The 13,000-nt window shown below is 42.6% G+C and overlaps 1 protein-coding gene across 1 annotated transcript in view; it reads left to right on the forward strand.

Annotated features, from left to right (window-relative positions):
- TTN (titin) overlaps positions 1 to 13,000 on the forward strand; it is a 243,431-nt gene that overhangs the window by 49,879 nt on the left and 180,552 nt on the right. The window contains exons 44-60 of the mRNA XM_084523042.1: positions 4,158 to 4,436; positions 5,518 to 6,081; positions 6,775 to 7,056; positions 7,164 to 7,442; positions 7,820 to 8,098; positions 8,194 to 8,472; positions 8,600 to 8,887; positions 9,028 to 9,306; positions 9,407 to 9,688; positions 9,800 to 10,078; positions 10,189 to 10,467; positions 10,610 to 10,888; positions 11,008 to 11,295; positions 11,396 to 11,674; positions 11,813 to 12,094; positions 12,218 to 12,496; positions 12,638 to 12,916. Of these exons, the coding sequence (XP_084379168.1) occupies positions 4,158 to 4,436; positions 5,518 to 6,081; positions 6,775 to 7,056; positions 7,164 to 7,442; positions 7,820 to 8,098; positions 8,194 to 8,472; positions 8,600 to 8,887; positions 9,028 to 9,306; positions 9,407 to 9,688; positions 9,800 to 10,078; positions 10,189 to 10,467; positions 10,610 to 10,888; positions 11,008 to 11,295; positions 11,396 to 11,674; positions 11,813 to 12,094; positions 12,218 to 12,496; positions 12,638 to 12,916 (5,055 nt within the window). The remainder of the gene's footprint in view (positions 1 to 4,157; positions 4,437 to 5,517; positions 6,082 to 6,774; positions 7,057 to 7,163; positions 7,443 to 7,819; positions 8,099 to 8,193; positions 8,473 to 8,599; positions 8,888 to 9,027; positions 9,307 to 9,406; positions 9,689 to 9,799; positions 10,079 to 10,188; positions 10,468 to 10,609; positions 10,889 to 11,007; positions 11,296 to 11,395; positions 11,675 to 11,812; positions 12,095 to 12,217; positions 12,497 to 12,637; positions 12,917 to 13,000) is intronic.

A 13,000-nucleotide genomic window follows, 5' to 3' on the forward strand; every position in this document is an offset into this window, starting at 1 on the left:
CCAAAAGTTTTATTTGTGTTGTGCTTTTTCTGGATAGCTTGTTTTGTTCTGGGAAATCTCAGAATTCACTGATGTTTCTAGTGTCTAGGATCTGCAGAGGACAGACAACATGTTCTTTCCATGATGTCTGTTTCCTCACATTTCAAAATCACCATTAGAACAAAGTGGTTCATCATATAACTGTCCAAGTTCACAAAGGCAAGAAGAAAAACTTTGAAGTGCTCTAATGTATTTTTCTTGGGTATAATATTGGTTTTAATATGCAGGATAGTGCTAGGGAGGGGTTTAAAAGCAGAAAGGAAAATCAATGACATTAAATCAAGAATGTAAACTCATGGTTTTAGTAATAATGGTGTTGTAACTGCAAGGGTCTACTGTTAAAAAAAAAAGGGGGGGGGGGGAGAGGGGCAGGATAAAGCTGGTAAGGGAGTGGAAATATCTTGTGTTAGACAAAAAATAGAGTTGAAAGTAGTGAAGTAACTGCGCCAGAAGAAAGTCTGGTGTGCTGTAAAGTTTGTCATATTTTTCCAGAACTAAATCTAACAATCTGTTTTTTTTCTTGGTGTTTTAAATTAAAACAGCCTTAGCACTGTTCTCCTGTACTTGTTTGTATGACTGCACATATAAGTATCTATGGCGCATACCACTTTAATTATATTTTTGAAATGCACCAATGTTGTGTAACTGTTACTTGCAGCGTACATTGAATACTACAAGAGGTTATGACTAACCCATACTGTGATGTTAGTTTTAAAGAGAAGCCCATGTTGATCAAGATGGTAAGTTCATAAGTAACCTAACAGCACACTGTGTGTGGTTATTTATGGTAAGTGTGTATTTAACAGAAGGAGGACCTCATGTTCATTGCTACCTACTGCACAGTATTAAGAAAACCTCCACATACACAAAAATATTTGCACTAACAGAGTTGCATATTACTCTTCGCTGTTTATTGCTACCTTCAAGTGGTCACTTCAACATTCTAGTAAAACTAAACTAATTTTTTTCCCATACAGACTTCTCTAGTTCTCTTACTGTGTCTTCTGAGGAGGGAAGAAGTGAAGGCTACAGCAGCAGCTTTCAGTTGCCTGATAGAGAAAAAACACTTGAATTTGAGCCTGAAAAAACAGTTTATTCCAGCCAAACGAAGATGAAAATGGAGGAGGGGGGCAGTGCACCTGTTTTCCTCAAACAGGTCTCAGATGTTGAAGTCTGGCAGGGAGATGTAGCTAGGCTTTCTGTTACTGTTACTGGAAGTCCCACACCCAAAATCTTGTGGTTTTTCAATGGTGTCAAGCTAACCCCATCCACAGACTGTAAGTTAGTGTTTGCTGGAAATGACCACAGTCTCATCCTCCCATATGTGAGCATGCAGGATGAAGGCAAGTACACATGTATGGCCAGCAATGTACATGGTGAGGCTGAATGCAGTGCCCACCTCCATGTGCGGCAACGGGTACCTGGGGCTCCTTGTTTTGCCAGGGCACCAGACAGTGTGCAGTGTGCTCCAGGTTTCACCGCTGTCTTTGAGTACATCGTGGCTGGGGAGCCATGCCCTAATGTGGAATGGTTCAAGGGGACCAAGCAACTTTTCTCTGATGCACGTCATTCTGTGGCTCACTACCCTGATGGCTCGGGCTCCCTGACGGTGTGGGAGTGCATGGAGGAAGACACTGGTCTGTACACATGCAGGGCAGTGAGCACCTTGGGTGAGGCTGCATGCTCTGTCGAGCTCCTTGTGCTGCCCGAGGAACGTGCTGTGTGTAGGCAGAGCCCAGCCTTGCAGCACTCTGCAGTGGCAGAGGACCAAAGCCCCCTCTCCTATGAGGAGGCCAGCGAGCTTCCCACTGTGAAAGAAGCACTCAGTCTTGAGGCCATGAGGGAGCCCAGGGCTTTCTTCCAGCTCCAAGTAAGCCAGGTAGAGCACATGCTGCCCAAGGAGAACATCTTGCCTAGCCTGCCAACAACCTGCCTTGCTGTGCAGAGTGTTGAAGAGATGCTGGCCCAAGCAGCCACAACACAAGAGAACAGCAGACTCCTGGCAGAGTCACTGCAAAACCTTCCTACTGGCCCCCAAGGTGCAGTGCCTGGAGCAGCAATTGAAACACAACTGCCAGGCTGCCTTGGGACTGTGGCTGCACAGATGCTCTTGCCCAAAGAGCGAGTCATCCCTGAGGAGGAGGAGCAGATGGCTGTCCTGGAGACAGAAGTTTCCCAAGCCCTTCTGCAGGCGTCAAGCACCACCGAGAGTTGCGCCATAGATGGTGACCACTTAAAAGTCCTAGAGGGCTTCCAGGCAATGAAAGGTGAGCTAAAGGCTGAACCCGGATTTCCCTCTGAATTGGCCTGCACTGGGAGTCAAGCTGTTCCCTTGGAGAACGTTTCTGCCCTGGAAACAGTAGAGGAAGATTTTGCTTCAAGAATTTGTGAGGGACAGGCTATAAGATTTCCCTTACTGCTAGAAGAAAAACAGTCATTGGAGGAAGAACATGTTGTCGATCTTGCCAGCCCACTTAGGCAGTGTCCAAGGGTAGAGAGACAACCACGTGAAACAATGTACACTCACCAGCTCCAGGCAAGCCAAGTCCTTACCAAAGAGAGCCAGCTCACTGATCAGGTTCCCAAGAGCTGCAACCTCGACATAAAGTCCCAAATTAGGGATGCACTAAAAGCTGCAGTTGTAAGTGAGCAAAATGTCTTGTTTACAGAATGGTTGGCTGATAAAGAAAGCATTGAAGTAGAGACAATTAATATCACCAAGGAACATAAACACACTTTGTGCACCTATGTTGTGACCACAGGAGGACTCACTCCCATAGAAGTCCCAATCTCCCTGGCAGAAGTCAGCATTGAGACAGCTGACCAGAAAAAAGTCTTGAAGGAGGCTTTCTATTCTCTTATTTATGAAGAAAAACATCTCTTAACAGATGAAAAATCCAAAGCATTGCTGGTCCATCTCCATTCACTTAACTCAGGAAAATCCTCTGATGAAACCTCTGAGCTGGAGCCCCAGCAGGCCGAGAGAACTATGGAGGCAGAAATACCCCTGGAGCAGCCTTTGCATGCAAAAGTAATCAATACTGTGACTGAACACAATCAAATCAAGGATGTAGGGGCAGCTGCAGCCACTGCTGATGTAGCCTCTGCAGGTGTTCCTGTTGAGAAACCCACAGAAATACTGAAAAGGAAGGAGAAAAGGGAAGAAATATTTGAGGAAGAGGGCAGAGGGGGTCTGGAAAACAAAGGTGGGAGTCTAGAGGATGAGTTGGGCAAAGAGAATTACCCTATTATACACAGCAAACTGGTCGATACTACTGTGGAGGAAGGGGAGAGTGTCAATCTAGTGTCTGTCATAACAAATGTCAGAGAGGTGAATTGGTACTTTGAGGGTAAACTGGTGTCTTCAGGCAACAAATTCAAGTGTTTGCAGGATCAAGATACATACACGCTAGTAATCAGCCAAGTGTGTGGGGACATCCACCAAGGAGAATACACATGTGAGGCACTGAATCAAGGTGGAAAAAGAGCAACAACAGCAAAAGTCACAGTTGTTAAAAGAGGTTGGATGATGGGGATAAAATTCTGCCTTTCTAATACACTGTTGTGCTAATGAAACTGCCCTACTCTGTCTGTCTGAATACAGATACAATACTAATATAATCACAACACTAATCAGAGGGTCCCCTTTCTCTCTGGATTTATGATCTCCTTTTATCACATTGCAGTCTGTTACTCTTGCATCACACAAGCAAGGTCAGGACAAGCTATACTGCAGACCTGACTGCTTCATCCCATGATGAAGTTCACCTATACTTGCCACTTTTCTCACTTCTGCATCCAGTCTTCAGAGTCATTGCACTGTTTCAGCACAATTTCTTATCCACACCACCATTTCTTGCAGCTCTAAGATAATGTGTATATGTTTATATTGTAATATTACCACATTGCTATTAAACATTAGTTTTCCAGTTTCATCACTGTGTTTTCTGATGTCATTATGCACCATGACGCTGTCTGTCCACAGTTGTTTTTTGCCTTTACAATCACTTAATATGGATTGCAAATAAATAATGTTTTGTTTCAATTAGTCACTTCACTGTTACTTTCTAGAATGCCAGTATGCATGGCTTTGAATTACTCTCTGCTTCTGATTTCAGTTGCACCAATCCTGAGAAGGCGGCTTGAACCTCTGGAGGTGGCCGTAAACCACGTGGCCAAGTTTACCTGTGAGGTAGAGACTGCTCCCAATGTCAGATTCCAGTGGTACAAAGCTGGCCGAGAGATATATGATGGGGACAAATATTCTATTCACACCTCCAACTACCTATCTACACTGGAGATTCCAAGGCCTCAGGTTGTTGACTATGGAGAATATAGCTGCAAAGCTTCCAACCAGCATGGCAGTGTAAGCTCTACAGCCCTTTTAACAGTAACTGGTAAGTACAGAGTCAAAAGCACTTCAAAAAATGTCTTGGTATATTGTAATGCTTTCTGTGGGTTACCTACAAACATTTCTGGTAATGCTATTGTCATTGTTATACATAACGCATACCTAATTTTGATGAGCACAAGCACAGAGAAGGAATAATTTTTGAAAATGCTGCTTCTAGGCATTTTCTGTACCTAGTATGAAAAGTTTCAGGAGGAAATAAAAATGGGAAAAGACAGGGAAGAACTATGTTGTCTATAGAATGGGATTGCTTTGTGAAAACATTCTTGAAGAGAGTTTATTTTACTTCCAGACAACAAGCAAATGTGCAGTTTTAAATCTGATTTATTTGGTGTAGTAATCACTGTGCAATTACCCGACCATCTTACATTTATTCTTCAGTTATACTTGTGCGGCAGGCTGTGTGGCTATGCTTACCTAAACATCTGTGTGCCAGAGGAAACTCTGTGTGATGGGGGAATAGATCATCTCAAGCAAACAAAAGACAGTTCAAAAGTTATTTCATTTTACAAAACTTTTTTTTTTGGTCTATTGATAACTATGCAATTATCTTCTTTTTTTCTTCCTTTTTTTTTTTTTTTTTTTTTTTTTGTTTCTTTTAAATATCTTTTGGACCTTTGTGGGTGCATTTTTATTTTTTTCATTCCTATTTTTCATTCTGTGGGAAGAGTCTTTATGTAGTCTTTGCTAAATGCCAGATGCTAGAGACTAAAGAAGGATACTCAAACTGTGCAGCATATGCAAACCTGTCTATCTTAAGGGAATCCTACACAAACATGTCACTCTTGGGAAAGGAAATTCTGTCTTTTGGTTTATTTTCCTTTGGTTTGTACATTGTTCCAGAGTCAACATGCCTTCAAGCTCTAGAGCAATATACAGACTCAAGAAGTACAAAACAAAAAGCCAAAATTCATAATCTTTTAACATCTCTTTTCTCCTTCACTGCTCTGGCCTCTTTTGCTTAAAAGTGTCTGCCCCCTCCTGCTCTCTGTCCTTGGGAAACTTGGAGAAACAGCTTAAGCTCTATTCTCCACCTCCAGATAACAATGAACCCCTTTATTTTGCAGAAGCACTTCCACCAACATTTCTTACCAGACCTGAATCTATCACCACTTTTGTGGGCAAAAGCGCCAAGTTCCTGTGTACTGTTTCGGGCACTCCAGTCATTGACGTCGCCTGGCAGAAAGATGGCACGACCATTTCACCTTCGGACCACTACAAGATCTCCAAAGTGGAAAATAAACATGTGTTAGAAATTTCCCTTCTCACCACCAGTGACAGAGGGGTTTATACTTGCAAAGCTTCCAACAAGTTTGGGGCTGACATTTGCCAGGCTGAAATGGTCATTATAGACAAGCCCCACTTTATTAAAGTTTTGCAGTCAGTGCAGTCAGCAGTCAATAAAAAAATACGTCTTGAATGCCAGGTAGATGAAGACAGGAAAGTTACAGTAGGCTGGACAAAAGATGGAAACAAAATCCCTCCAGGCAAAGATTATAAGATTTACTTTGAAGACAAAATAGCCTCGCTTGAGATTCCTCTGGCTAAACTCAAGGATTCAGGCCATTATGTATGCACTATCTCAAATGAGGCAGGAAGCAGCTCCTCTTCTGCCAGTGTCACAGTCAGAGGTAAGATTGTCCTAGGTACTGTTTACCTTTGCTCTTCTTCGGTTTCTGCTTTTTTCTTTTGCAGGCGAAGTCTTCTCTGGGGTGAAATCACACTGTGAAGTCTTCTGAGATCTTCCATCAGCTCCATTCACCTCTTGCTTTTTACCCAACTGTCTTCCGAAGCACTGTGTATTGCTTCAATATTTCTTCTGTTAGCCACATCCAAGAGTCACTCCTGCATGTAGGGGAGAGATGGTGGGAGAGGGCAAGAGAAACCACAAGAACTGCAGCTCAGCGAATATTATGCTGATCTTTTCTAAAGTCATGTTTTGTTTTTGCACTAGGAACCAATGTCTTAAAACTTTGTATTTCAGACTGCTTTTCTTTCCCTCTCCTTTTTACCCTTTTCCCTTCCCTTCCCTTCCCTTCCCTTCCCTTCCCTTCCCTTCCCTTCCCTTCCCTTCCCTTCCCTTCCCTTCCCTTCCCTTCCCTTCCCTTCCCTTCCCTTCCCTTCCCTTCCCTTCCCTTCCCTTCCCTTCCCTTCCCTTCCCTTCCCTTCCCTTCCCTTCCCTTCCCTTCCCTTCCCTTCCCTTCCCTTCCCTTCCCTTCCCTTCCCTTCCCTTCCCTTCCCTTCCCTTCCCTTCCCTTCCCTTCACCTTCCCTTCACCTTCCCTTCCCTTCCCTCCTTTTCTTCTGTTTTCTTCCAATTTTTAGAACCACCATCTTTTGTGAAGAAGGTCGATCCGTCTTACTTACTGACCCCAGGTGACTCTGCACGCCTTCAATGCAAAGTCAAAGGGTCACCTGAAATCCAAGTTACTTGGTTCAAGGACAATAAGGAAATCCGTGAAACCAAGACACACAAGATGTCTTTTATCAATTCTGTGGCTGTGTTAGATATTTTGGAGATGAAAGTTGATGACAGTGGAAGCTACTCATGTGAAGCTGTAAATGAGGTTGGAAGTGACAGCTGCACCACAGAAGTAGTTGTCAAAGGTCTGTTCTTCCTGCTACTGCCACTCACACTCTTGAGGAAAAACCTTTTTTTTTTTTTTTTTTTTTTTTTTTCCTGGGCAATTAATTCTTTCTTGCTGCTTTTATAGAGCCTCCATCTTTCATCCGAACACTCGAACCAGCAGAGGTAGTGAAGGGAACAAACACCGTTCTTCAGTGTGAGGTTGCTGGCACCGGACCGTTTGAGATTAGTTGGTACAAAGACAAGAAACAGATTCGCAGTAGTAAAAAATACAGGCTGACCTCTCAGAAAGCTGTTATTTCCCTGGAGGTGTCATCATTTAATAGCGCGGATGTTGGTGAATACGAGTGTGTGGTAGCTAACGAAGTTGGAAAGTGCATTTGCAGTGCAACATACGTCTTGAAAGGTCAGTGGGAGAGAGAACACTCCACTTACTGCAGGGAACCTCTTATTTCTTATAATGTATTTTCTCTGAATTTCTGTGTAGCTAGGGTGGTTGGGGATAGAGGGTATCTTCTTCTCTTAAAAAATTTGTATATATCTTAACTCTTACCTGTCATCAAACCCATGAATTTGAAGAACATTGGGCTTAAAGGACTATTACTCTTATGCTTAAAAGCGTTACTCTTTTAGCTGGATAATGAAGCTCTTCCCTTTTCCTGCTCTTTAGCTGAATTGTGCCATGTACTGTGTACGTTGTCTCATAAAACTATCTTTGAGCATTAGCATGAAAAGGTGTCATAGCAGATGCGTATTTCTTTATGTCTCTTTTCTTTGAACTAGAACCACCATCTTTCATTAAAAAAATCGAAAATGTGACAGCTCTGGCTGGAGACAATATTACATTACAGGCTGTGGTGAAAGGGTCAGAACCTATTTCTGTGACGTGGATGAAAGGCAAAGACATTATTCAAGATGATAACAAAGTGAGAGTGACATTTGAACATGGGCTAGCAACACTGCAAATTACTGGTGTCCAGCTGAGCTCTGGTGGCAAATACACCTGTGTAGCTGAGAATGATGCAGGAAGTCAGTCCTGCTTTGGTGAACTAGCAGTTAAAGGTCAGTGGAGGAGTGCTGCAACTTCTGCATTGTCTCCCACCTAAGAAGAGCAATTTACTTTTGTTCTTAACACTGATTGTTTAATTCTGTTGTAGAACCTGCCAAAATCATTGAAAAATCCGAAGTGATTCAGGTGACAGCAGGGGATCCAGCCATTTTGGAGTACACTGTCACAGGCACTCCAGAGTTGAAAACCAAATGGTTCAAAGATGGAAAGCCACTACCTGCCAGCAAAAAATACAGGATCAGCTTTAAAAATAACATTGCCCAGCTCAAGTTTTATGCCACTGAAATGCAGGACAGTGGAGAGTACACCTTTGAGATATCCAATGATGTGGGGACCAGCTCTTTTACTACCAGCTTTACTGTGCTAGGTCGGTACTAACCCTTGGCAAAGAGGCCTGTTATTCTGCTCTGAGCCCAGCAAAGCCAGAAGCAGAACTGTATTCTCTTTTGTTCATGTGTTGGCTTATTTTATTTTATTTTTTTCATACCCAACAGATCGCACTCTCCCTCCCTTCTTTACCAAACCACTGAAGAATATTGACAGCATCATTAACACCTCATGCCATCTAGACTGCAAAATTTCTGGCTCTCTTCCAATGACTGTCTCTTGGTTTAAGCAGGACACTGAAATCACTTCAAGTGCCAAGTACACAATACACTTTGCAGAAGGCTCTGCATCTTTGGAAATAAAACACCTAGATGCAAGTGATGCTGGAGTTTACATTTGCAGAGCCACAAACTCTGCTGGTAGCAAGGACAGCAGTAGTACTTTGTTTATAAAAGGTTTGGCAATTTGTTTCAAAATTCTTGTCTTTTTCTTTTTTTTTTTTTTTTTTTTTTTTTCTTGTGATAATACTTTTCTTCCCCACAGTGCAAGCTGTGTGTCTTATTCTTGGCAATTGTTTCCTTTCAATGCAATCTAGAACCACCCAGCTTCATTGTAGAACCAGAGTCTCAAGATGTGCTGCCAGCATCAACTGTACGTTTCAAGGGCACATTTAAAGGCACAACACCACTGACAGTGAAATGGTTTAAAGATGATACTGAGATGGTGACAGGAGGAGCTTGCTACATTATGACAGAGGCACTAGCAAGTTACTTGGAGCTTTATGCAGTCAAACCAAACGACTCGGGAAAATATATCTGCAAAGTCTCCAATGTAGCTGGTTCAGTAACATGCAGTGCAAACTTGTTTGTAAAAGGTTTGCATTCTTACTCTCTTTTCAACTTTCAGCTACTGGATTGACCCAGTGGCACTTTTTGCTGCCTTGTTGATACTGAAAGCTTTTCTTAAATCCACAGAACCTGCTGCCTTTAAGGAGAAGCTAGAGCCAACTCACCTGGTCAAGAAAGGTGGATATGCTGAGCTGACCTGTAAAGTCACTGGCACTCCTGAGATTAAAATCACGTGGTTCAAGGATGACAGGGAACTGAAGGAGAGTGACAAATACAGGATGTCTTTTACAAAATCTTTGGCAGTACTCCATCTTTCAGAGGTTGAGACTGAAGACAGTGGGGAATATATTTGTGAGGCCAAAAATGATGCTGGGAAAGATACTTGCAGTAGTGTTGTTACAATCAAAGGTGTGTGTGCCATCCAAGCACTCAACCAGTTTTTCTCTTTAAACGCAGTGCAACTTTCCAGGCTTCCAAAGTGTGATTAATAAAAACTACACTCTCTCTTTTGCACTGTAGAGTCACCTTATTTTAGCAAGGAGTTTCAATCCATGGAAGTCTTGAAGGATTCTGACGTGGTTTTGGAGTGTGAGGTGCTTGGCACACCTCCCTTTGAAGTGTTTTGGGTGAAGGATGATAAGCCTGTGCGGAGCAGTAAGAAGCACAGAATAAGCACTGAGAAATCTTTAATTAGCCTCCATGTCTTCAGATTTGATGCTTCTGATGTTGGCGAGTATCAGTGTAGAGTAACAAATGATGTTGGAAGCTGCCTCTGCAGTTCGGAGGTCACACTGAAAGGTTAGTACAAGGTGGAGAATGCCACTAGCATGATCTTATGCTGGTGTGGGTTTCATGCCACATGGTCATGTACCAAACCTGTACTTACTTAGCCACTTTCTTCCTGCTAGAACCCCCACAGTTTTTGAAGAGGATAGAAAATATTAGCTCCCTTCGAGGGGGCACAGTCGTGTTTCAGGCTGCTGTTAAAGGCTCTTTGCCCATCACTGTATCCTGGCTGAAAGACAATGATGAAGTGATTGAAGACAATAATATCAAAATGACCTTTGTGAACAACATTGCCACTCTTCTGGTGAGGTCTATTGAGTTGAAACATGGTGGAAAATATTTCTGTCAAGCTAAAAATGAGGCAGGAATTCAGAGGTGCTCTGCTCTGCTGACTGTCAAAGGTTGGTCTTACACTGAGTGCTGGCAGCGATCTCAGACAGTTCTCTTGTTGTTTTGTTTTGTTTTGTTTTGTTTTGTTTGTTTGGTTTGGTTTGGTTTTACAGATGCTCCTAACTCCCTTCTCTATATCTCTGTTTAAAACAGAGCCTGCTACAATCACAGACAAGGCTGTGTCCATAGATGTGACTGAGGGAGACCCAGCAACCTTGCAATGTAAATTTTCAGGAACAAAAGACATTACAGCCAAATGGTTCAAAGATGACAAGGAACTGACTTTAGGCCCAAAATATAAGATCAGTGTTACAGATACCGTCTCAGTCCTAAAGGTGCTCCATGCGGAAAAGAAAGATAGTGGGGAGTACGTCTTTGAGGTTCACAATGATGTTGGGAGCAGTAGATGTTCTGCCAGCATCAATGTCCTAGGTGTGTATGAGCTATCTTTTAGTATTTGTTTTTACTTACAAAATCTCTTCTCTTGACTTTGCGTCTACTACAATCATGGTTGAATTTCATATTTTATCTTTTCACTCTGTCTTGGATAGATCTCATTATACCACCTAAATTCACCAAAAAGCTCAAGAAAATGGACAGCATTAAGGGGTCTTTTGTTCACCTGGAATGCATAGTGTCTGGTTCACATCCTATAAGTATCCAGTGGTACAAGGATGGCCAAGAAATAACAGCGAGTGAAAAGCACAAATACTCTTTCCATGATAACACTGCTTTTCTGGAAATCAATAAACTGGAAGGCACAGACAGTGGCTCTTACACCTGTGAAGCAACAAATAAGGCAGGAAGCAACCAATGCAGTGGGTTCTTAACAGTCAAAGGTTTGAAATTCTTCTTCTTCTCTTGTGTTAGGTCACATTCATAATTTGGGAATTCACCTATCCTTGAGTAATCCTCTTTCTTCTTTTTAACATGTTATAGAACCGCCATATTTTGTGGAAAAGCCCCAGTCCCAAGAGGTTGTGCCCCATGCTAGGGTTCAGTTCAAAGCAATGGTGAAAGGCTCTACTCCTCTGCAGATAAAGTGGTTTAAAGACGGCCAAGAGCTCCTTTCTGGTGCCAATCGCTCTGTTTGGAAGGATAACACATCTAGTGTGCTGGAGCTCTTCTCAGCAAGGATGTCTGACTCTGGGAACTACACTTGTCAGATAAGCAATGATGTGGGGACTGCCACTTGCAAAGTAGCTCTGTTTGTAAAAGGTGTGAAGCCCAGTGTTCTTCGCATTGTTGTGTTTCTGATTTTTCTGTGCAATTTGGGGGGAGGAGTTAAGAAATGCTTGTATTTCCACAAACTACCATGCATATTATAAAGCCTCACCTTTTTTGTCTATCTTCTAGAGCCTCCAAGGTTTGTTCAGATGCCAACTCCTATAGTAGCTTTGCGTGAAGGACAGTCCACCACTTTTGAGTGCCAGATAGTAGGCACACCAGAGATCCATGTAACGTGGTACCTTGATGGGAATGAAGTGACTGATGGAGCTAAGTATGGCATCTCTTTCATAGATGGTCTAGCCACTTTGAAAGTCACTCAAGCCAGAGTATCGGATAGTGGGATTTATGTTTGTGAAGCCCACAATGATGCAGGTAGTGAGAGCTGCAGCATCGAGTTGAAAGTAAAAGGTTGGTCTTGAACGTTTGTCACCACCCAGCTATGCCATGAAGCTGGGGTAATGGAATAAAGGAGACCTCTTCTTCCCTAATAACCATCAAGGTTACTATCTACTTTTCCCTTCTTTTTTGTAGAGCCTCCAACATTTGTTCGGGAGTTGAGACCTACGGAGGTAGTAAAGGGATTGGAGGCCACACTCGAGTGTGAGGTGACTGGTACTCCTCCATTTGAGGTGAAGTGGCTGAAGAACAATAAGGAGATGTTCAGCAGCAAGAAATATGCCATCTCCACCAAAGAATCAATATTTACCCTTAATGTGACCAACTGTGATGTCTCAGATGTTGGTGAATATCAGTGCATTATATCAAATGAAGGTGGGAGTTGTTCTTGTAGTACAAGGCTGAGCTTGAAAGGTCAGTCACTAAGAGGTGTATCCCAAACATTGTATCCCCCAGATGAAATGTAGTGACTAGGATGACCTTATATGATCTCTTTTCCTTCTTCCCTTTCCTTCTCTTCTGTGACTTCTAAATAAACAAAACCTCACACCACAGAACCACCATCTTTTGTCAAGAAGCTGGAGAATGTCACTAGCATTTTGAAAGGCACCGCATTATTCCAGTGTGTTGTAGCAGGTGCTCAACCCTTATCTGTGTCATGGATAAAAGATGAGAAAATACTGGAAGATGATGATTACCACCATATTACCTTTGAGAACAATGTGGCTACACTGAAACTTACCAGTGTTGACCTCAGCCACAGAGGGAGATACACCTGCCAGGCAAAGAATGAGTCTGGAGTGGAGAAGTGCTTTGCTTTGCTTTTTGTGCAAGGTGTGTAGAAGTCCCTTCATCCTGGATGAGTGCTTGGGAATACAGTCACCTCTCTGTAGCTAACAATTATTTTTATACACTTTG

This window comes from Aythya ferina (assembly GCF_964211825.1).
Source record: "Aythya ferina genome assembly, chromosome: 6".
Lineage (NCBI taxonomy): Eukaryota > Metazoa > Chordata > Aves > Anseriformes > Anatidae > Aythya > Aythya ferina.